The sequence below is a fragment of the Triticum aestivum genome, chromosome 3B (genome assembly GCF_018294505.1).
Source record: "Triticum aestivum cultivar Chinese Spring chromosome 3B, IWGSC CS RefSeq v2.1, whole genome shotgun sequence".
Lineage (NCBI taxonomy): Eukaryota > Viridiplantae > Streptophyta > Magnoliopsida > Poales > Poaceae > Triticum > Triticum aestivum.
In genome coordinates this window covers 508446670-508470972 of record NC_057801.1, presented here as the reverse complement: position 1 = coordinate 508470972, position 24303 = coordinate 508446670, and the positions used below count along the sequence as shown (strand labels likewise).

Sequence of the window (24303 nt, the reverse complement as noted above, 5' to 3'; positions counted from 1 at the left end):
GTCACCTCAGACGCGACCACACGAGCCAGCAGAAGGGGGGGAGGCAGAGGGAGCCGGGGGCGATGGATCTGAGGGCGTCACCACCAGCTGAGGGAATAGCTCAACTGTCAGCTCCGTCTGCAAGAACAGCGGCGACGGGAAACCTGGGGGGAACGCGGCAAAGTAGAGCAGGGGGAAACCTTTGCAGCGCCGGCCACAGGCTTGGAAGGGGAGGCGGTGGCTGCGGGCGCCGGAGTAGTACGCCACGGGAGTGTGGGAACGGGGGGAGCGGTCATGGATAAAATTCACTTCTTAGATTTGCTTGGTATTTTGGGAGAACCTCGTTTTCGTTGAAACTTAAGCCTTGAGCAATGCACGACTCACCACAAGATCTTCCCCCTAGTGTCTCGTGAAAATATACATTGGAAAAATATATTAACTTCATGAAGAATCAAAACTAAAAAAACAACATGACACAATAGCATAAACCTATTATATCTGAATAATTGGATCTAGGGATTACAAGGACACGATTTCTCTATGTTCATAGCACTGCCAAAGAAAAATTAGACCAACTTTATTACAAAATACCACGACTATGGTGCATAATCTAGTCATTACCCTTGGTAGTGTTGCTAGGAAGTACTAGCCAGAAAGTTCCTACTTGGATAGTTAGAAGGACAGTGATCCTCAGCCCATACTGTCCTCAATCCACTAGGATTTAAATTCTGGTGCTCGCATTTATTCTGAATTTATTTCAGAATTTACGGCGATACACGTTTAGTGGGAGGAGACGTTCCCGTCGACTACGAAGCGTCTATAGTGACTTCATAAAATCTCAAGATGACATGCCGGCTCAGTCCGTCATAGGTGCTCATAGGGGTAGTGTGTGTGTGTGTAGGGGTGAGTGTATGCGCGTATATATGAGCGCTGACGTCTGTATCGTGTTAAGAAAAAAATACACATGGGTTTTATTCAGGTTCAGGCCCCTGGTGAGTAATACCCTATTCCCCGTTTTGTGTTGTTATTCATGGCGGGTATACCTCGTGAGAGGGATTAAATGGGAGTGATGTATTGCTACCGACAGTCTAAGTCTAGGGGAGTAGATGATGTTGATAGTCCCGTAGCCACCACCTCATATACATGGGTGGGGGCTAGGGTTTTACAAGAAGACGAAATCTCAGATAAGAACCTAATAGAAGTTTCACGACTCCTTCATGGAATATAGGTCTAGATCCTATCTCGACGCCGTCATTTTTTACTTGGGGTCCAAGATGATCTTTAGATGCTTGATCCAATCCTATGGGCTCCCTTTGGTCGCCGACTCTTTGGTGGGTCCCATGGGACCCGTGGTAGGCCTGCTATAGGGCTCCTGGGCAGAAGCCACCCTCGTTGTACTATCATCAGTAGCCCCCGAGCGTGTCTGAGATTGAAGTAGCTGGTCTTCGATGTCCCAGACATGATCTTTATCTTCATGCTCACCTTGTGGTTTTATCTTCAGGAGATCGGCCTTGTAGTCGACAGCGGGCTCACTCATCATGAGGACTCCCAAGATGTTGTGTTTGTCGGCTTGTGGAAGGTGACGCGTGCTCCGAAGACCTTAGGGCCTTCTACGAGAGCTCTTCCCCAAGGTCTTGGCTCTACCTCGCGGATCTCCAGCTGCCCTGGTGTGGCCTCTGCTCGGACCGCAACTTCGCAACCTGATGTTGGCCTCGGGCAAACCAAAACATTGCAAGCCTGCCCGCCTCGTCAAATCTAAATTGTTGACGGTATTGGTTTCATACAATCATGATGATGGAGCTTGGACTGCCGCACCCACGTCTCATGAAACGGGAAAACGCAGGAGACGTGGACGTGTGGCACGCCGCAACGATTACCGCACCAATTCACCGTGGTGGCTATAAAGGAGGGAAAAGAGGGTAATTACTCCCCCCCGTCCCCTTTCGTCTCCAATTTTGCGCGTTCCTCCTTTTTCGATGTGCCTCCATTGCTGGGATCCCTCTGCTTGTCTTTCCCTCGCCAATCTTCCCGCATTCGGTGAGATGGCCAAGATTTGGAGCGTCTAGGGGAGTACTCGTGCTCAGGGCACCACTCTCGACATCGTTGCCATTGAGCGGAAGTGAAAGAGGGCTACCGGTGGTGATGAGAAGAAGAAGCAGCCACGGGCGGACAACAAGACCATGGGGAAGTGGTTCCGGTCGGCTTGAGCCAAGGAGCTACACCAGCTTGTTGTGGAGAAGTCGATCCTGACGGATCTGGTATCACTACAAAAAAAGACACATCCGTGACATTATGGCCCGAATGAAAACTTTTACTATCATGAATATGACACTTCTATGATGAAAATTCTGACAAAAACATGTATCATCATAGATGTGGTGGGCTCCTACTTATATGACAAAAAAATTATGACAAAAAATGGGCTTTTCATCCTGGGCAGGCCAGAGACGCACCTGCATGACATTTTTGGGCCGTCCATGACATAAAAATTATGGTAGAAGTGAGGGTGAGGAAAATTTTGGGGAGTTCCTGATTAATGTGGGTGGTCAGGGCCGAGCGAGCATTGTGGTTTTGCGCGTTTCTCTCGTATGCGCGTGTGCGCGAGGCGTTCGCTAACTGAACCCGAGGGAGGCATTCGCTTAGTGAATTGAAGCCGATCGATCTATCCCTTCGCTACTAACTGAACCCGATCAATTCTTTCGCTGCTAACTGGACCCGGTAGATTCCTTCGTGGATACTGCTAATTGAACTTGAGCGATCGATCGTTGTTGCTGCTTATTGAAGCCCGTCGAGCCCCCGTGCGAGACGTAGCTAGCCAGTTGGGTTGCTTCTCAATGAACAGTGCCCAATGCTATAGCGCGCGATATGTAGAATGAGTTGAGACTTGCATCGATCGAGCCCCTTGCACGAGACATGGTAAGTTGACCTAGCCAGTTGGTTGGTTGTGGATGGACAATTCTCGGTGGGGATTGGATGAAAGGACCCCGTGATAGTAGGCGGCTGCCGCTGGATGAACAGGACCCGGAGGAGGCTGCCACACCCCAGCCGGTTGGGGCTAGATGAACCGGACCCCGTGGAGGCTGGATGACCAGTAGCCAGTGGAGGTTGGAGGAAGTCGATGGTGGATGAACAATAGCTGGTGGAGGCTGGAGGAAGTCGACGGTGGATGAATAGTAGCCCATGGAGTCCCGTTTTGCGGCACACCACACCACTCCTGATGAATAGGTCCCCATTATGACCGTATGCGCTTGACGAGAAGTCGGTTTCCTCTGTTTTGCGGTACGCCAGATTGCTCTGATCAACAGGACCCCATTTTGACCGCAGGCGGTTGAACAGAAGTCCGTTTCCTCCATTTTGCGGTACACTAGACCCTTATCGATGAACAAGACCCCATTTTGACCGTAGGCAGTCGAAGATGACTCCATTTTCTCCGTTTTGCGGTACGCCAGACCTTGAGTCAATGAATAGGACCCTGTATTGTCTGTTCCGTCCAAGCCGACTGACTCCCGATGAACACAACACTGTTTCTCCATTTCAACCCAGCCGGTTGGCTACCGATGAATAGGACATTGTTTCTCTGTTTCGACCCAGTCGGTTGTCTACCGATGAACGGGACACCATTGTTGTCGTCTGTTGCCTCTTCATGTACACGACCTCTGGCCGTATGTATGCGCGATTACGTGTTCGACACCCCGCCCGTCATGCTTTGTGATGCATATTGCCATGTCATGCTTTGTGATGCATATTGCCATGCCATGCTTTGTGATGCCTTTGTTTGCTTTATATTTACTGTCCCCCCATCTTCTCTCCGGTAGACCGTGAGACCGATGCTGCTCCCGAGTACGACTACACTCTTGATGACCAGCCCCTTTCAGCAGAGCTTCCAGGCAAGCAAAACCCCCTTGATCATTCCTATATTGCATATTCTTTCTCCCTCTCATGCTTGCACTGGATTTTGCTCCTATTCTGATGCATAGCCTGCTTTTGTAACCTGCTGTTGTTACTTTAACTGTTATCCTATATGCTTAGTATAGGTTGGTTAGTGATCCATCAGTGGCCCCACACCCTTGTCCGTGTTGCCATGCTTTTCTTCCGGGTGACTCGATCAATGTGATTGAGGTGCAGAGACCGGCACATCACCGACACCCCCCTTTATCGTACACTTGTACGACTCTACAGAGCTACTATCGAGTGCCAAGGGTCATACCTCGAATCTCACTCATGATGATATCTTTGTAGTATAGCTAATCGATCATGGATTGCTGAGGGTGATTCCTCATTCACCACTCCCGATGATGACTCGGTCGTGCAACACCTCAAGTGTGAACCCTTCGAGGGTGATTCCTCCAAGGTCACCTTGACGGTTACATCGAGTAGGAATCCATCGAGAGTGATTCCTCAGATTCCCCATTGATGTTGTGGACACACGGATACCTTGACCTTCACCTCAGTCCTTTGTTGAAGTCGGGTCGACCCAAGGGTTACTCGCGAGAGTTATTGAAGTCGGGTTGACCATGAGGGTACGCGCGAGATAATGACGCGACATGACCGGGTAGGCAGAGACCGCTCTAGGAGAGGGATGGGCCTGGCCCTTGTCGTCAGTCCGCGAGACGGGGCGACAGGATCACTGATCGTTTCCGCGATCTCCCAACACATTAACGAGTTTGGATATGTGATCTAAGTAGGCCTCTGGCCTTTTCACACTAACCACCATGCAAGATAAGTTATGGGCGGTCGGCGTCGTACGATTCTCCCGAAAGATCTTCAGATGTTATACTTCAGAGATGCGGGCTGATTGTTGGGGTGGACGGTAACCGCCCGTGCTTGTATAAGGAGGTGGGTCTGGTCCCCGACCAGTCGCGCAACACGTAGGAGTGCAAAGGGCGCTTAGGATGTAGACCGACGTGCTGACCTCTTTGCTGAGCCTAGGTAGGACTAGGGTCGATCAGCCGAGACCGGGCATGACCCGTTAAAGTGTGTCCGGCCGGAGTTAATCGAGCGTGTTGGGTAAGCTGGTGCACCCTTGCAGGGAACTATATCTATTCGAATAGTTGTGTCCACGGTAATGGACGCTCGTAGTTGTATCCCAATCTACTACAAATAGAAATGGATACTTTTTGACACTAAATGGATATGATAGCTCCGGATCGCTTTCTCGCAGGGAGTCGAGGAAGGATCTCTGGGCGAGGCTAATATATACTTGCTACTATATGTTATGTTACTCTACTCTCTTCTGCCGCTGCAAGACACTTCAAGATGCTAGTCTTCAATAGGTTAGGCGTTTCCATCTAATCTGGCATTCTGCAGTATAGTCCACAGATACACCCCTTCCCCTTGATACTGATGCATACTTAGCATAGATCCGATGTAAGTGTTGCGAGTACTTTGGATGAGTACTCACGGTTGCTTTGCTACCTTTTTCCCCTCTACCCGATTGTTACGATCAGATGATGGAGCTCAAGAGCCAGCGGATCCCGCTGATGCCTACTACTATACCGACGGAGCCTACTACTTTGTGTAGACCGATGGCCAGGAGTAGTTAGGAGGCCCCAGGCAGGAGGCCTGCACCTTTTCGATGTAGATGTCGTTGTTTTGCTCAGCCTTCTTAAGGCAAACTTGTTTAATTATGTTTGTACTCAGATATTGTTATTTTCGCTGACTTATGTATTCGGGCCTTCGTGGCCCTGACTTATAATATAAAGTTGTTCGACTTTAATTTGTGTCTAGAGTTGTGTTGTGATATCTTCTCGTGAGTCTTTAATCTTGATCATGTGCATTTGCATGTATTATTAGTGCACGATTGAGTCGGGGACGTCACAACTTATTACTCTTGGATGTTTGGTACCTTAGAGCTTGTTCCTCTTGGGTGCTTGGGCGCCCTAGATGGTTGGCGTTGTCGTGAAGCTCAATCATTGTGGTGTAAAATTTTGGGCAAGCTTCGGGAGCCTCCAATTAAGTTGTGGAGATTGCCTCGCGCAATTTGTACGGGTTCGATGATCGCCCTCAAGGGTCACCAGTTGTACGGGTTCGGTGACCACCCTCAAGGATCCCTTAGTGAAAACACGACACCTGCGAGGGTGTGGGGAGACTACGGTGAGCCATTGTGACATGGGAGCATTGTGACTCCACACTTCTCTAACGTGAACTAGCATCCGCAAGGGTGTGAACTTCAGGATACACCATCGTCTCCGCATGCCTCGGTTATCTACCTGAGTCCTTTACTTATGCACTTGCTTTGTGATAGTCATAGTGCTTCATGTTATATATCTTGCTATCACATAGTTGCTTATCTTGTTTAGCATAAGTTGTTGGTGCACATAGTTGAGCCAAGTATATTTAGGTTTTGTGCTTGGCAAACTAAACGCTAGCTTTATTCCGCATTTGTTCAAGACTAAACTGTAATTGTTTTAAAGCGCCTATTCACCTCCTCTATGCAACATCCACGTACTTTCACACCCTGACTCAGCTCACCCCGACTTGAACAGGACAAGCACCCCACGGGTCCATGGCCACATCGCAAGCTGGCTCGGGCGAACGAGATGACCCAAAACGACTCGCGTGAATGAGGTAGCCAACCCGACAATGTGCAGTCAAAACGCATGTCGAGCCGAGTAGCAGCGTTTGAAGGATGCACACGCCGACCCGGCCGTGCCATCAATGCGCAAACATCGTACACCCCGCCTGTCGTTACCAAACTAGCAAGGACGTGGTGCGAGGACACCAACAGACCGGTCCGGATGGCATGTTGCGTGCGTGACAGCAAGCAGGGCCTCCGCCGTGGGTGTGCCCACCGCCGCCCAATGATGGTGTGTTGGGAAACTAAGTAGAAAACAAAAAAAAGTTGGTTGACCATCAAGATCCAAGGAACACTACGAAGATGCATATAGAGGTTAGATAAAATTGTTACCAACTTCGTGTGGAAGAAGAGTTGTTGTAGATCGTTGATGAAGTCCCTCGAACCGTTCACGAATGATCCATCAGATCGAAGACCGAAAGTAGGGCCTCTCTACGGATTGCACACGTACAGGCTTCACGACCCGCTGTGTTTTGCAGTCCAGAGCTTGACGTCACCGGAGAACTAGAGGAGGGAGAAGAGAACCTCATAGGGCTTCTCTATTATGAGGACTAGAGAAAACTAGAACTAGGTCAAGTATATATCAAGAACTAGAACTAGAAGAGAGAATCAGAGATGCGGGGGAGGGGGGTGCCCGGAACAAAGGGACTTGTATGTCCTAGAGGGCCCCCCCTCACATATATATAGGTGGAGGGAGGGGGTGCCGACTTGGGGAGGGAGGAACCCTCCCTTGGTGTAGCCAAAAGGAGTCCTCCTCCTCCAATTCCCTTACGGCCCCTTAGCTTAAGCTAAGGGGGCGCCACCCCCTATTGGGCCCAATAGGCCCATTATCATTTTCCTTATGAGGCCTTTAGTATTTCTATTAGTCCATTGTCTCTAAATAAATCCTAGGGACTCCTAGATAATTATCTAAGCCCTCTACTATTTATATTAGGTCATCGGAAATATTTTTCGCCTATATAACCTTTCCAGGTATTACCTGGAACTCCCCAAAACACTTCCGGTAACCTAGGAACGCTCTCGATTTCTCTCAAAACTATTGCTTTCATTCCCTAAACTATTCCGGTAATATTTTCTCACATTCCTCACTCCACTAGTACTCAACAGATCGTAATTTCCTTAAGCTTTTGACCCTATAGGTTAGGTGAAATATAGACATGAGTGAAAACACCTTTCGTTCAATGATCAATAGGGGAACCGTGGACATCCATATTGACCCCTATACTCATTGGAATGATATTCGAGAGAACCTTTGGTTATCATATGTTATTCCTTTTGCTTCACGCTACGTTACAAAACTTGAGGTGAGATATATCGACATCCCCATGAGATCAACACATGCTCACTGTAGCAGTCTTCCCTGTTATCAGTTTTGTTCTCTGTTCTCGTTCTCGTGTTCCGGCATCCCCGTGATCAATTCACGCTTTGTTTGGCTAGACGATGATGGATTATGTCACACTGAGAGGGCTCTAAGAATATCTCTCCATCGTCGGAGGAGCAAGTCCCGGTCTCGAGCTATGGAGCCCCTCGTCATACGTTTCCAATGAATCGTAAGTTGTCGTTATGATCACCTTATTATGAATGATGTTGGAACAACCCCAAAGCGCATTGTCCATTATGGAGTGACTCGATACTCTCATGGTCTAGGAAATCATACATACGTTAGCTCACATGTTATGAACACTATAGACTTCAGACGATAAAATCTCAAAGTATAACAAACAATCTTAGTTCAATTCAACACGGTTGTTCTTCCAACATCGTGCTCTCAAATGTTGCCGGCATTATGGTCAATGCCCATGATCACGAAAATAGAATCATCAATCAACAATTTGAGCTAGTTCTATAGGCAAGACTAGGAATCTTGTTTTTTTCATAGTCTCCCGAATACCAATACAAATAAACTCAAACCAGACATCAGATCATGAATATAAGAACTTATCTCTTCCTGACAAACGCCTTCACAATTCCAAATAACACCCAATAACAGTGGCGGAGCTTTATCGGAGCCAACCTGGGCCATGGCCCCCTCAACTCACAACAAAACAAACCTTATCCACTGGGCCAATAACATCTAAAGCAAGTGATTTTTCTCAACCCTGGGGTTAGCAGTGACCATTGAATAAGTTTCTTCAGCTTGAGTTGGGTTAAAAGCACGGAAGGTATTTGCACCATCACCGCTGCACCAACAACCCATGTGGTGCATACCATTCAGCTCGAGTTCATGCAAAAAACATACACAAACAAGACATCCTTTTATTTCCAATGGAATATTAACTTTTTTTAGAGAAAAGGCCAAGGCCCGACTTTATAGATAAAGCCACACGGCAGCGTCACGAATACCCAATGCTCACACGAACACAGAGCCACAGAGAAAGGTAATTAGACCCAAAGTAGTAGCGATACAGGCAGCTGCCAAACACGGCACGCAGGCCGGGAAGAGAAGAAGACCTAATCCCGCAAACTACAGCACCAAAATTATACACCATGATTCGTCCCGGAGATCTGAGAGGCTGAAGCCCAAATTTTGGCGATGAGCAGGTCCAGGGCATCCCGATCTGGCTCCTTAGTCAATGATCTCCACTGCTGCAAGAATATACATGATTTGAAAAGAACATCAGCAGGCTTAGATGGGAAGGTAAGCTCAATAGTAAATTTGTTTCTAATGGTCCATAGTGCCCAACATAAGGCTCCCAAGCCAACCCAGAATACCCTCCTGGTGACCCCTACCAGAGATTTGGCTAGGGTTCTAATATCTGAGAAAGAGGAGGGATTCCAGGAGACCCGAAGCCAGGATCTGACGCAAGCCCAAACTAATTTGGCGAGAACACAGTTGAAAAAGATGTGATTAGAGTTTTCCAAAGCCCCACACAAGTTACAGAATTCCGAGCCCGGCCCGTTGCGTTTTTTGATCTGATCAGCAGAAGGGAGGCGACCACGGAAGGCTTGCCAGAGGAAAATCTTAATCTTAGGAGGGACCTTAGATTTCCAAACACAAGAGAATCTAGCCGAAGTAGTACCACCAATCAGTCTAGAGTACAGCGATTTGACCGAGAATATACCAGAGGCCGTAAGCGGCCAAACCACCGAGTCGGCCTCCTCCGAGAGCACAGGGAAGAGGGCAGAAAGACTTTGCCATTCTTCCAACTCTTCAGGAGACAGGGCCCGACGAAAAGCCAAGTCCCAATTATTAGCAGCCACCTCCGCGATGGAGATTTGCGGATTGGGGCAATAAGAGAACAGAACCGGAAAGCTAACAGCCAGGGGAGCATCCCCAGACCACCAATCTAACCAAAAACGAACAGCGGACCCATTACCCACACAAAACTTAACGTGCTCCAGAAAAATCGGCCGAACTTTAACAAGGGCTTTCCAAAACTGCGAACCGCGCCGCGCGGGGGCAAACATAGGGTTGGAGTTAGGATAATATTTAGCCTTAAGAATCGAAGACCACAGCACATCGGCCCCAACCGTCATAATTTTCCACCACCACTTAACGAGCAGACAAATATTCATCACCCGAGTATTAATAATGCCTAACCCCCCAAGATTTTTAGGCTTGCACATAAACTGCCACTTGACCAACCTATACTTTCTTTTGTTATCAGCAGAATTCCAATAAAAGCCACCCCTATGTTTGTCGAAGCCAGCATGCACTCCATCCGTGAGACGATAAAAACCCATAAGGAACATCGGGAGAGAGGATAAGCAAGAGTTGATTAGAGCCACTTTGCCAGCATTGGTATTATACCTACCCCTCCAAGGAAGCACCCTATTCCCCACTTTAGCAACCACCGGAGCGAAGTCTTTCGCGTGAAGCAGACCAGGAGAGATAGGCAGACCTAAATATTTGAAAGGAAAGGAACCTAAGGAGCAGTTGAGGAGCCTGGCCACCCGCAAGGCCTCCGCCCGGTCAACCCCCGTCACCATAACCTCACTCTTGGCGAAATTGATCTTAAGACCAGAAACAGCTTCGAAACACAACAGAATAAATTTCAGATTGGCAATACAGGCATTGTCCAACTCTACCAGGATGATTGTATCATCCGCATATTGTAGATGAGAGACCCCTTCCGGAAGTAGGTGAGAAACCACAGGGATAATATGACCACATCGAGCCGCTTTGGAGAGCATACAGGAGAAGGCGTCAGCCACAAAGTTGAAAAGAACAGGGGAGGCCGGATCCCCTTGGCGGAGGCCCCTCCCATTCGCAAAGAAGTTGCTAATAGCACCATTTACGGCAACTGCAGTGTGGCCACCCGAGACCAACTGCATGATACGGTGAACATAAGCACCGTCGAACCCTTTGGCAAGAAGAATCTGCCTGAGAAAAGGCCAGCTAACCGAGTCATACGCTTTTTCGAAGTCTAGCTTGAGGATAATGGCTTTGGATTTCCGCACATGAAGGTCATGAACAATCTCATGAAGGGAGAGAATACCATCTAAAATAAAACGCCCTTTGATAAAAGCAGACTGGAAGGGACTAATAACTCTGTGAGCTACCGGAGACAACCGGTTCGCAAAGCCTTTGGAAGGGAACTTGGCAAAGTTGTTAATCAACGCTATAGGCCGGAATTGGGAAATGACATCAGCACCCTTTACCTTAGGGATCAGGGATATAACAGCATAGTTCAGGCGAGAGATGTCGACAGTACCAAGACAAAAACCCTGAATAACGTTACACACCAACTGTTTCAACTGGGGCCAAAATTTCCGAAAGAAAGGGATGGAGAAGCCATCAGGCCCGGAAGCAGCATTAAGATTGGCAGAATTAACCACATCCCAGATTTCCTGATCGGAGAGCGGAATCATCAAGGATGCATTCTCCTCAGGAGAAATTTTAAGACCAGAACTCCAGAGGTGGGGGGAGATGGACAGGCCCGATGGAGGTTTAGCTCTTAACAGAGACGAAAAGAAGTCCACAACGTGAGCCATAATCACGGATTGATCAGAAGAGCGCATACCATTAATCAACAGGCTATTAATCTCGCAACGCCTACGCCTACCGTTTGCGATCGCAAAGAAGTAAGCAGTAGGAGCGTCCCCTTTGAGAGTCCAATTAAGGGTGCCCCTCTGGCGCCAATAGATCTCAGCCTGATGGTGCAGCTGCAGAAGAGCAGCCTCCAGATTATAGCGAACAGCCCAACCATCCTCAGAGAGCCCAATAGAGTCAGCAGTACGGTCCAGCTCCAGGATCTGATTTTCAAGGAAGGCTTTGGTGCGGCGATCCTCCGCCGCACGATTACGCGACCAGCCTCTAAGAAATTTTCGTAAGGCATAAGCACATGACTGCCAATCATCCAGAGGGCCAAAAGAGCGGGAGTTGTGAGAAAGGGATTGGGAGATCTTCGCCGCAACCATGTCAACAAAGCCCTCAACAGACAGCCAAGAAGCATCAAACTGAAATCTAGCCGGAGGTCTATTGCGAATGGAACCATCATCAAGAATCAAGGGGGTGTGGTCTGACCCTACGATGCACTTAGCGAAAAGAGAGGACCTAGGAAACAAGGCATCCCAACTGGGACACAGGAAGACACGATCAAGCACGGATCTGATAGGGTTCACCTGATGATTAGACCAAGTAAAGCGGGCTCCCCCCCGAGGAAGCTCCCGAATAGCGTTGGCACTAATAAAGTCGTTAAAAGCATTGGCTAAAGACCAGGAAAAATTATCATTATTCTTGTCAAGAGGGCATCGCAGAAGATTAAAGTCTCCCCCAATAACCATCGGAAGAGTACAGGACTCAATCTTGATCGAAAGTTCATCAAGGAAAAGATGCGAAAAGGAGTGATCCGCGGGCCCATAAACAACTATAAATTCACAGAGGGTATTCATAGATCTGTGCGAGAGAACCACACTAGCCCAATAAAACCCATGATCAAAAGCAACAAAGTCAAAAATGTCCTTATTAGAACCGATCAGAATCCCTCCAGAGTGGCCCGAAGCCGGTACAGATTGCCAATGAAATCTATCCATACCCACGATAGCAGAAAGCTCACTGGGGGAAAAGGAATCCTTAAATGTTTCAACCAGCCCCACAAAGTCAATAGAATTAGAACGGACCAAATCTTTCAGTTGGTCACGGCGCCCCCTAGCACCGAACCCTCTAATATTCCAGAATAAGGCCCTCATTTATACGAAAGGTTCTTGATACGGAGGCTCGACCTGCTGGGGGCCACACAGGGTTTAGATCGTTTATTAGTGCCCCTCTTAGCAAGGCAGGATGAGGGCTGGCCACTACCAGCACCCGAAGCCTCCCCCACACCACAACCAACATCTGCGACCCGCGAGGCAACGGCCTCTTTGGCTTTCGCAATGGCCGCTTGGGCCAATTCATTAGCCCGAATAATAGCAAGAAGCGAACTGGGAGAGCCAACAGAAGTGTCAACCACCAAACCCACGTCCGACATAATATTTAAAAGATGATCATCAGACATCGAAGGTAAAACCACCCGAACCGGAGAAACAGCGACAGATGGGGATGGGGAGGTACCTGGGGGAGGGAGGTCCTTCGCCGCTGCCCGCTTCTCCGCCCTTTCCAGAATAGAGCCACCAGAATGGGACACCCGCCTACCTTTGCGGGCCGTGGACACCGGGGAGCGGATAGCAGGCGACCGCGCAGCAGGAGAGCCAGCGTGGGGGCCCGAGCGGGACATGGAGCCCAGATCATGATCAAGACGCCGGCAGATCCCCGTCATGGATTGCTTCGAGCCCGAAGAGGTCCGGCTCTTAGCCGAGTACTTGCGAACTGAGGATTTCTTCTTCGAGGGGTGTTGGGATTCCACCATGTCTCGAGCAGGAGAGCCAGGGAGATCTTCAATACCCGAACGAGTGGGGGAGATAGGGCGGGCCGGAAGGTTGGAGCATGCAGCAGACACAGGAGTAGCCGAGCAGGGCGGAGCCTTAGGCAGATCAGCAGCAGCAGAGGGGGCCATCTGGGCAGAAGGGGGAATCACTACATCTTCACGAGGAGCATCACCAACAGGCGCTTGAGAGTGAAATAGCTCACGTTCTGAGTCTGCCAAGCCGTCCCATTCAGATTGAGTGAAGCGGAGATTAGACCCAAAACTTTGATTGGGGCCACCAAAAGAACCATCCCCATCCTTGTCATGTTTATCCGAAGGATTAGCAGGAGTAGGGGGGAGGTGGAGCATGGAAAGCCGCCGCCGCCCCCTCCACCCGCACCCGCAACCTGATGCCATTGGGAGAGGGATAGACATCAATGAAGCCATGCACCCGATCAGGAACAACACACCAGACCTTCATCCGAGCAGGACCAACCTTGTTCAAAGACTCCTCATCCACCTCAATGGGTTTCCCAATCAAAACCCCAAAGGACATGAGGAAAGCAGACGAGCGCAGACTAGCAGGTAAATCATCAATCAACACCCACACTTGAGACAGAGGACCAACTGCAGTGCCGTTGGATGCAGCCGCTTTGACAGAAACCACCAGTTGATTAAGAGGTAAGGTGAAGCTGGTGCAGGAAGCGATCATTCGCAGGCAATCTTTGGAGGGGAACACCACAGAGAAGTCAAAATCTGACAGCTGCACAACTTGCCAGTCCCAACCAGCCACATCCCAGATGCGAAGCCCTTCCAGCAGAGTTTGGGGGGAGATCTTTTGGTCTTTGACAGAGACAATAGCCGCGTTGGACAGCGTAGGAGCCACCTCCCGAACAGGCAGGTCACCATCGAAGGCGAAGAAGGAGCAGCCAGGAAGACCCAGACCAAACTGGATGACCGCGGGAGGTTTCTGCCTATCCATGCAGTTAACCGTGAGGTGACCATCAGAGCGACAAATCAAGCAGAATGGTGGATTGGTGCATCGAGACTGAAAGTGGCCCGGTCTGTGGCAAGCGAAGCAAGTAAGCGCTGAGGGGTTGCTGTGGGAGGAGGAGGAGGGGCGGGATTGTTGTTGCGACGGGGGAGGAGGAAGGATCCCATCCCCAGGAGCCGGACCAGGCGGCCGACGCGCTGGCCCCGCGAAGGATCGAGGCGGCGGACGAAAGCCAGGTCCGGCCCCAAAAGAGCGAGGAGGAGGGGGAGGTAGGGGCCGGGACGGGGCCGACGGGCCACGCCCAACACCCGGAGCCGGGAGGGAAGCCGAGGACGAAGACACCCCACCGCCAGAAGCCACCGCCGCCTCCCACGGATCCAACACCGGGGAAGGAGAGGGACCAGACCCAGAGCCCTGCAGGCCAGATCCAGTCACCCCCTCCTTCACTGGGTGCTGCTCCCGCTCCGGACCCGAAGCCCAGGCCTCGTGGGCACGAGCCGCCTGCTCACGTGCCGCATGCTCCGACTCCAGCCTGGAGCGTAGCGAGGCCTCAAGCTCCAAATCCAACGCGGAGGCGGGGGAGTCCTCGCGGCGCCGCTTGCTACCAGAAAGCGCCTCGCAAGAGGAACCCCTAGACTTGTCCATGGAGATCACCGCAGCAAAAGGAAGAAGGAGGGGTGGAGGTGGGGGGGATCTGATGATGCGACGGATGGGAAGACGATAGCGGCGCAAGTCGGCGGCAGAAGCAGGAAACCCTAGCAGGAGGGATACCGAGCCGCGAGGGATCCACATATAGCCCAAGCGAGCCGTGCCCCCCTGGGCCCGACTCGCCAAATGGGCCGGAGAGGGACGGGGAGCCGGTAACCGGGCGGGGGACCCAACTGGGCCAAGAGAAACAAGCGGGGGGAATTCGATAACCGAAGAGAGGGAGGGGGAGGGGGAGGCCCACTAGCCAGCACCGCCCCAACAGGCCCAGCAGGCCCACACGGGGAGAAGGCCCATGAACCGACGGCCACTACACAGGGATCTGGATCTAGGGTACACGTAGCGACCAACGGCCCCACCGCCGCCGCCGCCGGAGACGGAGCCCCCGCCGCCGGAGACGGAAAGGGAGATGGACAGCCTCCAAGCTCCCCATCAGGAGCACGACCCCAGACACCAGGCGCAGGGGACGCGAACGCAAGCTTACCAGATCTACGCCGACGTCGCGAGACCCGGAGCCAGCCGTCGGCCGACGGAGGCACCCCCAACTGCCGGCCCCGACCCCCGGGGGCAAACTTACGAGGGCGAGGGGCGGCGCAGGTGACCCCCACCTCCCCAGAGCAGGTCACCGCACCACCGGGGGAGGAAGGTAGAGACCGCGAATCCTCCTCATCCGACAGCAGCGCCCAAAAACGAGATCCAAGAACCGGCAGCGAAGAGAGGGAAGGGGAGAGATCCACCTGCGGGGAAACAGGAGAGGATAGGGGGAGGGGAGCTACGCATGAAGGCGAGGGCGACCGGACGCCGGCCACCGGGGAAGGGCGGGGAGCAGATCTGCCGAGGCGAGGAGGAGGAGGGGAAGGGAGGGGAGGGAGAAAGGAAGGAGGAGCCATACTGCCACTTAGGCCCTCAGTCGTACATAGTGATGGAATATTAACTATATTGCATATACTCGTAAACAACACTATGAACCTGGCAATAACGAATTATGTACACATTACACATTGTGCATTACTTATGCACTGATAATCGGAACCGGGCTACGTACACACTTCCCTGTAGTTTCACTTCGTGTATACAATATCATCGCACATCTTTTATCGAGAAAGGCTCTCGCCCTGCTTTATAAACATCACACATCTGTCTATGTGTATATCTTTTTCCTTCCTTTCTACACAAAACTACCACTAGCGATCTGACTATCTTTGTAGCGACACAAACATCCACGTATGCACCACTGACTTGGAGACTTTTTCTTTTCTTTTAGCGACCACCGACTTGGATTCGCTGACCCTGTATGCGAGAAGCTAGCAGAGAAACAATGGCACCGGTTGGTACTCTGGTATGTGTTACTTGTCCCTGGGCACCCAGCAGCAGTGCAAGCCGTAGGGCAGCCCGTAGGGGAACTTGGCCCGGGCAATCTCCTTGAAGGTCTTGGCGTCCAGCACCAGCGCGTAGCCCGACCCGTCCTTGGCGCTCACCATGGATATCGCCACGCCTACACCACAATTTGCCAACCCAAGTCAGATAATACAGTCACAACAAATAGCGATGTGCGCACGTGGAAGAAGAAGAAACTAACCGTCGTCTTCCTCTACGGCGCCGGGGCGCGCCACGAAGTAGGGCTCTGACGGCACGGCCCCCTCCTCGTACCAATTCTTGGCCGTCTTCTCCACCAGGTCGATCTTGGTGAGCGTGTTGGGGAAGTTGCACGGCCGGCGCGCGCCGCAGGCGTAGGCGTAGCGGTACTCCTTGCCGAGGTGGGCGGGGTTGATGCTGCACATGTCCATGCCGCGGCCGTGCTCCTCCGGGTCCAGCGCCGCCTCCAGCTCGCCGAATGGGCTCCCGTCCAGCGGTATCCTGAACCGCCCCACCCTGCACGTCCATGACAAACAGATATACCTTAGTATAAGCCCATGCGTCAAGATTCGCGCTCTGATAGAAAAATGATGTAGTATCGTACTAGTACGTACCTGGCATCGGTGAGGACATCCTCGCCGGTAAATGCCCGGAGATTGTGGAGACGGAGGTTGTCAAGGATGGAGGTGTCGGCGTTGTGCTCGCAGCAGTCGGCGATGATCGCCGTCACACGACCCTCCTCGTCCTTCTCCTCGTACGCGTTGATGAAGTGGAACGTCACGAACGGCGGCACCTCTACGCTCGCCACCTTTGGGTAAAATAAATAATTCCAACCCAGAATATGTCAGAAACCCAGATCAAACGGCTATGGCTAGTACGGATACGACGGATCGATAGTGATATAGTAGTAGTAGAACTTACGATCTTGCCGCTGGCCTTGCACATGACGTGCATGTAGCTCCCGGACTCGAGGTGCCACTGGAACTTGTACAGCGGCGTGGGCTCGGCGCGGAGGAGGTTCGCAGCGCAGTACCGGAGCGGCATCTCCGGCACGACCACGTAGTTCTCGGTGACGGGGAAGGAGTGCACCCACCCGGGCGCCGGCCCGCCGCGGCAGTCCACCCTGCCCACGAACTGCCTCTCGTTGCTCCCAGCGTCCATCCTCGCCACCACGTACCCGGGCCGGATCAGGTCCGGAATCAGCGTCCAGAACTCGGTGTCGGTGACGATGGGGTGTGCCGAGTGGATCAGGCCGCCCAGCTTGTCCTCGTACTCGAACTTGCTCACCGTGTCCAACGTGTCCGGGTCGACGACGATGGAGCCCTTGACGGTCTCCGTGAGGCAGAGCACGCGGCCGTCGCCGAGCCTGACGACGCCGGTGTTGGAGTTGTCGGTGAGGGAGTTGCCGGAGAAGAGGCTCGCCAGCTGCCCGACCAAGGACTTGAAGCTGTCCGGCTTGGGCACCTCCGAGAACTCGCGGTAGCACACCTTGCCGTGCTGGCGCGCCGCCTTGTACGCCTCCGACTCGATCTGCCGGTGCGCTCCCACGGCGTGGCCGTCGCGGAACGAGACGCGTACCAGCGTGGCGTAGCCGTCGAACAGGTGGCGGAAGCCGTAGTCCCCGAGGTCCCATAGGCCCGGACCGTTCCTCAGGTACGTGCCATCCTGCAACAGAGCACATATAATACACACCCGATCAATTATTGCGGCGCAACGAACAAATCTGTCGAGGTAGATTAAGTTATCGATCGTAGATGATTGCAAAGATGATTAGCTGGACGATTACAATCACAGCTTAGTCACGAGTCTAACCATAGTATACTGCAACATACACCTGCAGATTTAATTCCTCCAAGTCACTGTCGAAGTGGCACGCACACAGGCCAAGAAATTGGCAGAAACAGTGAGCTCATCACTGGAAGTGGAGGGGGGGACAAGAAGGTTTTAGCCTTTGTATGAAATTTGCGGGGAACAAGGCTAGCTTCGTCAAAAAAAGGTTGCAGGAAGCAACAAAGCTATCATCATGACTTCATGAGACAGCGACACCATTGTCGCCGTCGTGAGCGCTGAAGAGTGGAGCAGCAGAGAATCTTGGGATATATGTTGTCTTCCCCGCGAGCATGCACCGTGAGTGCCGAGATGCCATCTCGTTATCGCTCGCTAGCTAGGCCTTCTGTTCGTTCTATATTAGTGTAAATTAGTACATCAGTGTCGACCTCTTCGCTGTCGATCACAACTAAAGATGCGCGTCAAGTGCTTCCCCAACTGACAGTTACAGTGGAAGATAAAAGTTGGCAACTCTATGTAATATACCCCTCCTCGTTAGGCTAGTTATTACTAGATCGATACGCTGATGAGCATGCCATGGACGTGTCCAACGCTGGCCCAAACTTTTCTTTGTTAACTGCTTGTACGAGTGTAATATATGCTTTCCCCGCAGAAAAAAAGAGAGAGTATCATATATGCTTTGCTTTTATTCACCTTTTGTGTGTGTGGATGCTTGGCGTTGCCGACACCTTGATGAAAGCAGTTAGGTTAATGGAAAGAATGTGTTACGCTGTGTGGCCTGGTCTAAAAGTGCTTATATGCATATGCCTTCCAAATTTTCTTTTCGGTTTTTGTGAGCAACAGGAAGATATGCATGCTTTTATCAAACAATTTTTTTAGAAAAAACATGCATGCATACGGTCAAGGTTTGAATCGAAGTAACGGAAAAGATTCACATTCTTGAAGAGAAAACGCACGGCTAACCTTCTCCTGGGCCACCGGCAGACGGTATAACATGTTTGAGGTTAGTACGTCAGTTCAGGAATCAGGAATCTTTTTCGATCAACGGAATGAAGAATCTTTAGGAAGGAAAACAAAACGAAAGCATGCATAGATAGATTTCTGGAAGCAATTCACTCACCAGCCACGTAGGGAGCTTTCCCTCCACTTCCAGCGCGCCCTCCCACCTCTCCTGCCGGATGCTCTTCCACGCCACCAGCTCGTCGGCGCCACCGTCCACGCCGCGCCCACCACGGCGCCGCGGAGCGCTGACGACCGGGCGTGGCGGCGGGGCTATGACCGCCGGCGGCGCCTCCGTGACGGCGGCAGCCGCGAGAGGCTGCGCTACGGCCCGCTTGTTGCCTCCCGGCTGGCCGGCACGACGGCCCGGCCGGCCGGACAGGGCGGCGACCGTGCAGAGCGAAGATGAGATCGTGGGAGACATGGCGGTTGTCTGGCAATCTAGCAAGATCAAGCCGGTGTGCTGTGGCACCCAAGTCGAGTGTCGTGAGCAGAGCTAGGCAGGTGTGCTGCTGCTAGGATTTGGTCTGGAGTGGTACCCTGGTGAAGGGATGTATATATAGCCCGCCCGAAGAGGCCCGGCCCAGGTGTGTGTGTGTGTGTGTGTGTGTGTGTGTGTGGCGCATATCTGATGATCTGCGGACGCCATGAGACGGATCGATGGGCGACGCGATTCGGCATCTCCACTGCTCGAAACCAATGGATGCCGGGTTTGTTTGCACCCCGCTTGTCATGTTGCAGCTCGGCTCGCTCCGGTTGGTCCAGCGACCACGTAGTAGTAGTGCCTCTTCGTAACGTACGTACAGTAAGAACGTGTGCGTGGAGCGTTTGCAGTCGCGGTCATGGCCTCGGAAAAGTTAAACGCTGGTTTTTTGCGGGGTCGATATGAAGATCGTTGTCGGGGGGATACGACTTTCTGCACGACGAACCGGACGCATGTACGCACGTACATACGTACCGACGTTTTCAGCGGGTTAACCTCATCGCTGGGTCGTTCGCTTGCTTGGGCTCTCTCGGTTTTAACCATTCGATGTGGACAAACGGGAATGGTACATATTTGTCACTCCAACGGAGCTTGGGGAAACGCGATGCGGATACGGGAAAATTCCAAAGCGATTCAAAGCTAGCGTTCTGTAAAATAGCATAGATACAACTATAACAGTGTCATGTTCTGGCCGAGTCAGACCTAGTACCAGTTGCGATTGCTCGTTTGGTGCTCAGTTAAACGCCTAAACCACATACGTAATTACTTGGCATTATTACCAAAACCTTGTTCCCGTGACAGTGGCCTAATTGTTCTTTATTAACTAATCCAATTGACCGTTGTCTCATACTCCTGCAGAGTGACGAGCAGGGCGCTCGCTAGTAACTGGCCACTGATAGCCAAATATCTGTGTTGTACTAGAAAAATGCCCCGGAATTTCTAAGAAAGATTACAAAAATATTAAGATCAAATGTTAACATAGGAACTGCGGGCCACATATGGGTAGAAAATATCAAACAGTCTGGAACCATGTTGAATGGGCTGAATTCACATGTCCTAATGGACCGTGTGGACCCAGCTGTAAATGGGTTCAGGTATGTAAGCATGCTGTTAAAGGGCCTTTTGTGGCTAGATCTGTTAACTTTTGACTAAGTCAGGTGGGCCTGGTAGCCGTCGACATGGACAACCTATTTAACAAAATAGGACACTGTTGGGCCGTGCCATATGTCCATATTTAATAGAGACATGTGGTCTATTTGATGAGCAACACTTATTCAAATTAAAAGATGAAGTGTGACTCCGCTGACGAATGAGAAGCCGACGCTGGAGGATCGTCAAGCTCGACATCGTTAACGGGTATCAGATCTGAAACCCGCACCTGATAGCTTATTGGCGATCCGTTACGATGGCTGCCACATATCGGTTACTCTTACAAAAAATGATTACTGTCATGGAACATCTACGACAACACATGTATGCCTATCTTGATTCTATCATAAAACCGTGAGGGATGTACATAGGTGAAAATGTGATCTAATATGGCAAACACGTATCATCCCGGATGCATTTTTTTTAGTAAAACTAAGCATTTCTTATCCTATATACCTAAGAGAGCCATCCACACTAATTTATTTATCTTAGCATGCAAGCATGCTACCTCACCATACAATTATCAATGGGATAAGCCTATCTCAACATGCAATCATGCATGGGAAAAAAAATCCACGACAACATTCAGCCATGCACGGGAAAGTGTTTTTCATTCGGTTATTCTACTTATATTCAATAAACATTTTATAACTATACATTGTCAAATATAATAAATCATATGTATTTTAAATGTTGGTTCTCATGTTATCAACCCATATTTTCATCAACCAATTCCTGCTGCAACGCGTTGGTATCCTATCTCTTTCTTAAATGTTGGTCTTGGAGTTCACTCTTCACCAGATGCATCTTTTTCTTGACCCGTGCCTATCCTGCTTCAGCTCATTCCTCATGTTCCCGATCACTTCTCCTTGCACTTGATGAATGGCCTTAAGATCACTTACGATATACTACTTCTTCTCCAGATGCTTCTCCAAGGCTTCCCTGTCTTCTGTCATATTCTCTTGTAATTTTCTTGATAGGTTCTTGGTACGCCCATTTTGCATCATGATTTTCTACTGTTATTTGGTAAGGAAACATTTATATTACGTGTTGAAATTTTCTGTCACTTGTTACTATGGAAAATAATGGTTTGAGGGGTTTGTTCGGGGTATCTTCACCTCGACCGAAAGCAATAAGAGTTGCTCCTCAACCTACTAAAAATATTATTCCTTCGGGTATGTTAAAGAAACTGCTAGCTAATCCTTATACAAGAGATGGAACGATACATCTTGATATGCACTTAAGCTATGTGGATGAAATTTGTGGATTGTGTAAGCTTGCAAGTTTATCCCAGGTATTCCCTTTACCTTTGGAGGGAAAGGCATAGCCATGGTACATGCTATTGGAACATCGGATTGGAACCGGCTGAAATTGGAATTTCATCAGAAGTTTTATCCTATGCATCTGGTTCATCATGATCGGAATTATATATATAATTTTTGGCCTCATGAAGGAGAAAGTAACGATCAAACTTGGGGAGGCTTAAATACATGATGTATACATGCCTCAATCATGAGCTTTAAGAGAAATTATTATACCAAATTTTTATGCTCGGCTTTCTCATAATGATCTATCCATGCTCGATTCTTCTTCTACTGGCTCCTTTATGAAGAAAACTATTGAATTCAAATGGGATCTTCTGGAAAGAATTAAACAAAACTCTGAAGATTGAAACTCGATAAAGGTAAAGAGTCAAGTATAAACCTTGAGTTTGATTGTGTTAAATCTTTTATGAAAACTGATGCTTTCATAAGTTAGGTACTAAATATGGACCTGACTCTAAGATAGTAGCTTCCTTTTGTTAATCATTTGCTACTCATGTTGATCTCCCTAAGGAGAAGTGGTTTAAATATCATCCACCTATTAAAGAATTGTTAGAGGAACCTATTATAGTTAAAGATGAAACAGTTATCTATAATGTTGATCTAGTTGTGTCTGCTGGTTATATTGAGAAGCCACCTTTTCCTGTTAGGATTAATGAACATGCTAAAGCTACAACTGTGGTTAATAGAAGTAATAATAGAACACCTAAACTCTTTGAACAAATAAGTGTGGAACCTAATATTGCTATTGTTAAGGATCTCTTGGTTGATAATATTGATGGGCATGTTATTTACTTATGTGATGAAGCTACTAGAATTGCTAAACCTGCTAGACACAAACAAAATATGCTAGATAAGAATAAGCCAGTAGTTGGCATGCCTGTTGTTTCATTTAAAATTGGAGAACATTTCTATCATGGTTTGTGTGATATGGGTGCTAGTGTGAGTGCTATTAAATTTACTTTATATTAAGAAATTATGAGTGATATTTCACCTGCTGAGATTGAAGACATTGATTTTTGCAAATAAAGATACTATTTCACCACTTGGGATTGTTCGAGATGTTGAAGTCTTGTGTGGTAAGATCAATACCCTACTGATTTCTTAGTTCTTGGTTTACAACAAGATAGTTTTTGTCCCATTATATTTGGTGGGCCTTTCTTAAATACCATTAATGCTGAAATTGATTGTGTTAAAGAAAAGGTTAGTGTTAAGTTTGGTGATGTATCTCATGAGTTTAATTTATCTAACTTTAGTAGACAACCACATGAGGAGGAATTTCCTAGTAAGGATGAAATTATTGGTCTTGCTTCTATTGTTGTACCTTCTACTGATCCTTTAGAACAATATCTGCTAGACCATGAAAATGACATGCATATGAATGACAGAAACGAAATAGATGAGATATTCTTTAAACAAGAACCTGTGCTTAAACATAGTTTTCCTATTGAAACTCTTGGGGATCCTCTCCCACCTAAGAGTGATCCCGTGTTTGTATTAATGAAACTACCTGATACACTAAAGTATGCTTATCTAGATGAAAGGAAGATATATCCTGTTATTATTAGTGCTAACCTTTCAGAGCGTGAAGAAAAGAGATTACTCTGAGGAAGCACCGTGCTGCCATTGGATATACTCTTGATGATCTTAAGGGCATTAGTCCCACTCTGTGTCAGCACAAGATTAATATGGAGCCAGATGCTAAACCCGTCATTGATCAACAATGTTGTCTGAATCCTAAGATGAAGGATGTGTTAAGGACTGAAATATTAAATCTTCTTGAGGCTGGTATAATTAATCCTATAGCTGATAGTAGATGGGTAAGTCTTGTTCATTGTGTTCCTAAGAAAGGAGGCATAACCATTGTTCCTAATGATAAAAATGAACTTATCCCACAAAGAATTGTAACCAGTTATAGGATGGTAATTGATTTCAGGAAATTAAATAAAGCTACTATCAAAGATCATTACCCCTTGCCTTTTATTGATCCAATGTTATAAAGATTATCTAAGAACACACACTTTTGTTTCCTTGATGGATATTCTATTTTTCTCAAATACTCGTGTCAAAAGAAGATCAAGAGAAAACTACTTTTACTTGTCCTTTTGGAACTTATGCTTATAGGCGTATACCTTTTGATTTATGTAATGCACCTACTACCTTTCAAA

At 49.2% G+C, this 24303-nt stretch overlaps 1 protein-coding gene across 1 annotated transcript; it reads right to left on the bottom strand.

Annotated features, from left to right (window-relative positions):
- Window positions 1-15966: 15966 nt before the first annotated feature.
- On the bottom strand, window positions 15967-19697 carry LOC123065607 (carotenoid cleavage dioxygenase 8 homolog B, chloroplastic). The gene is made up of 5 exons (XM_044488854.1): window positions 19302-19697; window positions 17315-18058; window positions 17008-17201; window positions 16617-16909; window positions 15967-16532 (listed from the first exon to the last, which is right to left on the bottom strand). Exons 1-5 carry the CDS (start codon window positions 19602-19604, stop codon window positions 16384-16386), a joined length of 1683 nt encoding a protein of 560 aa, XP_044344789.1. The 5' UTR covers window positions 19605-19697; the 3' UTR covers window positions 15967-16383.
- Between the last annotated feature and the right edge of the window lie 4606 nt (window positions 19698-24303).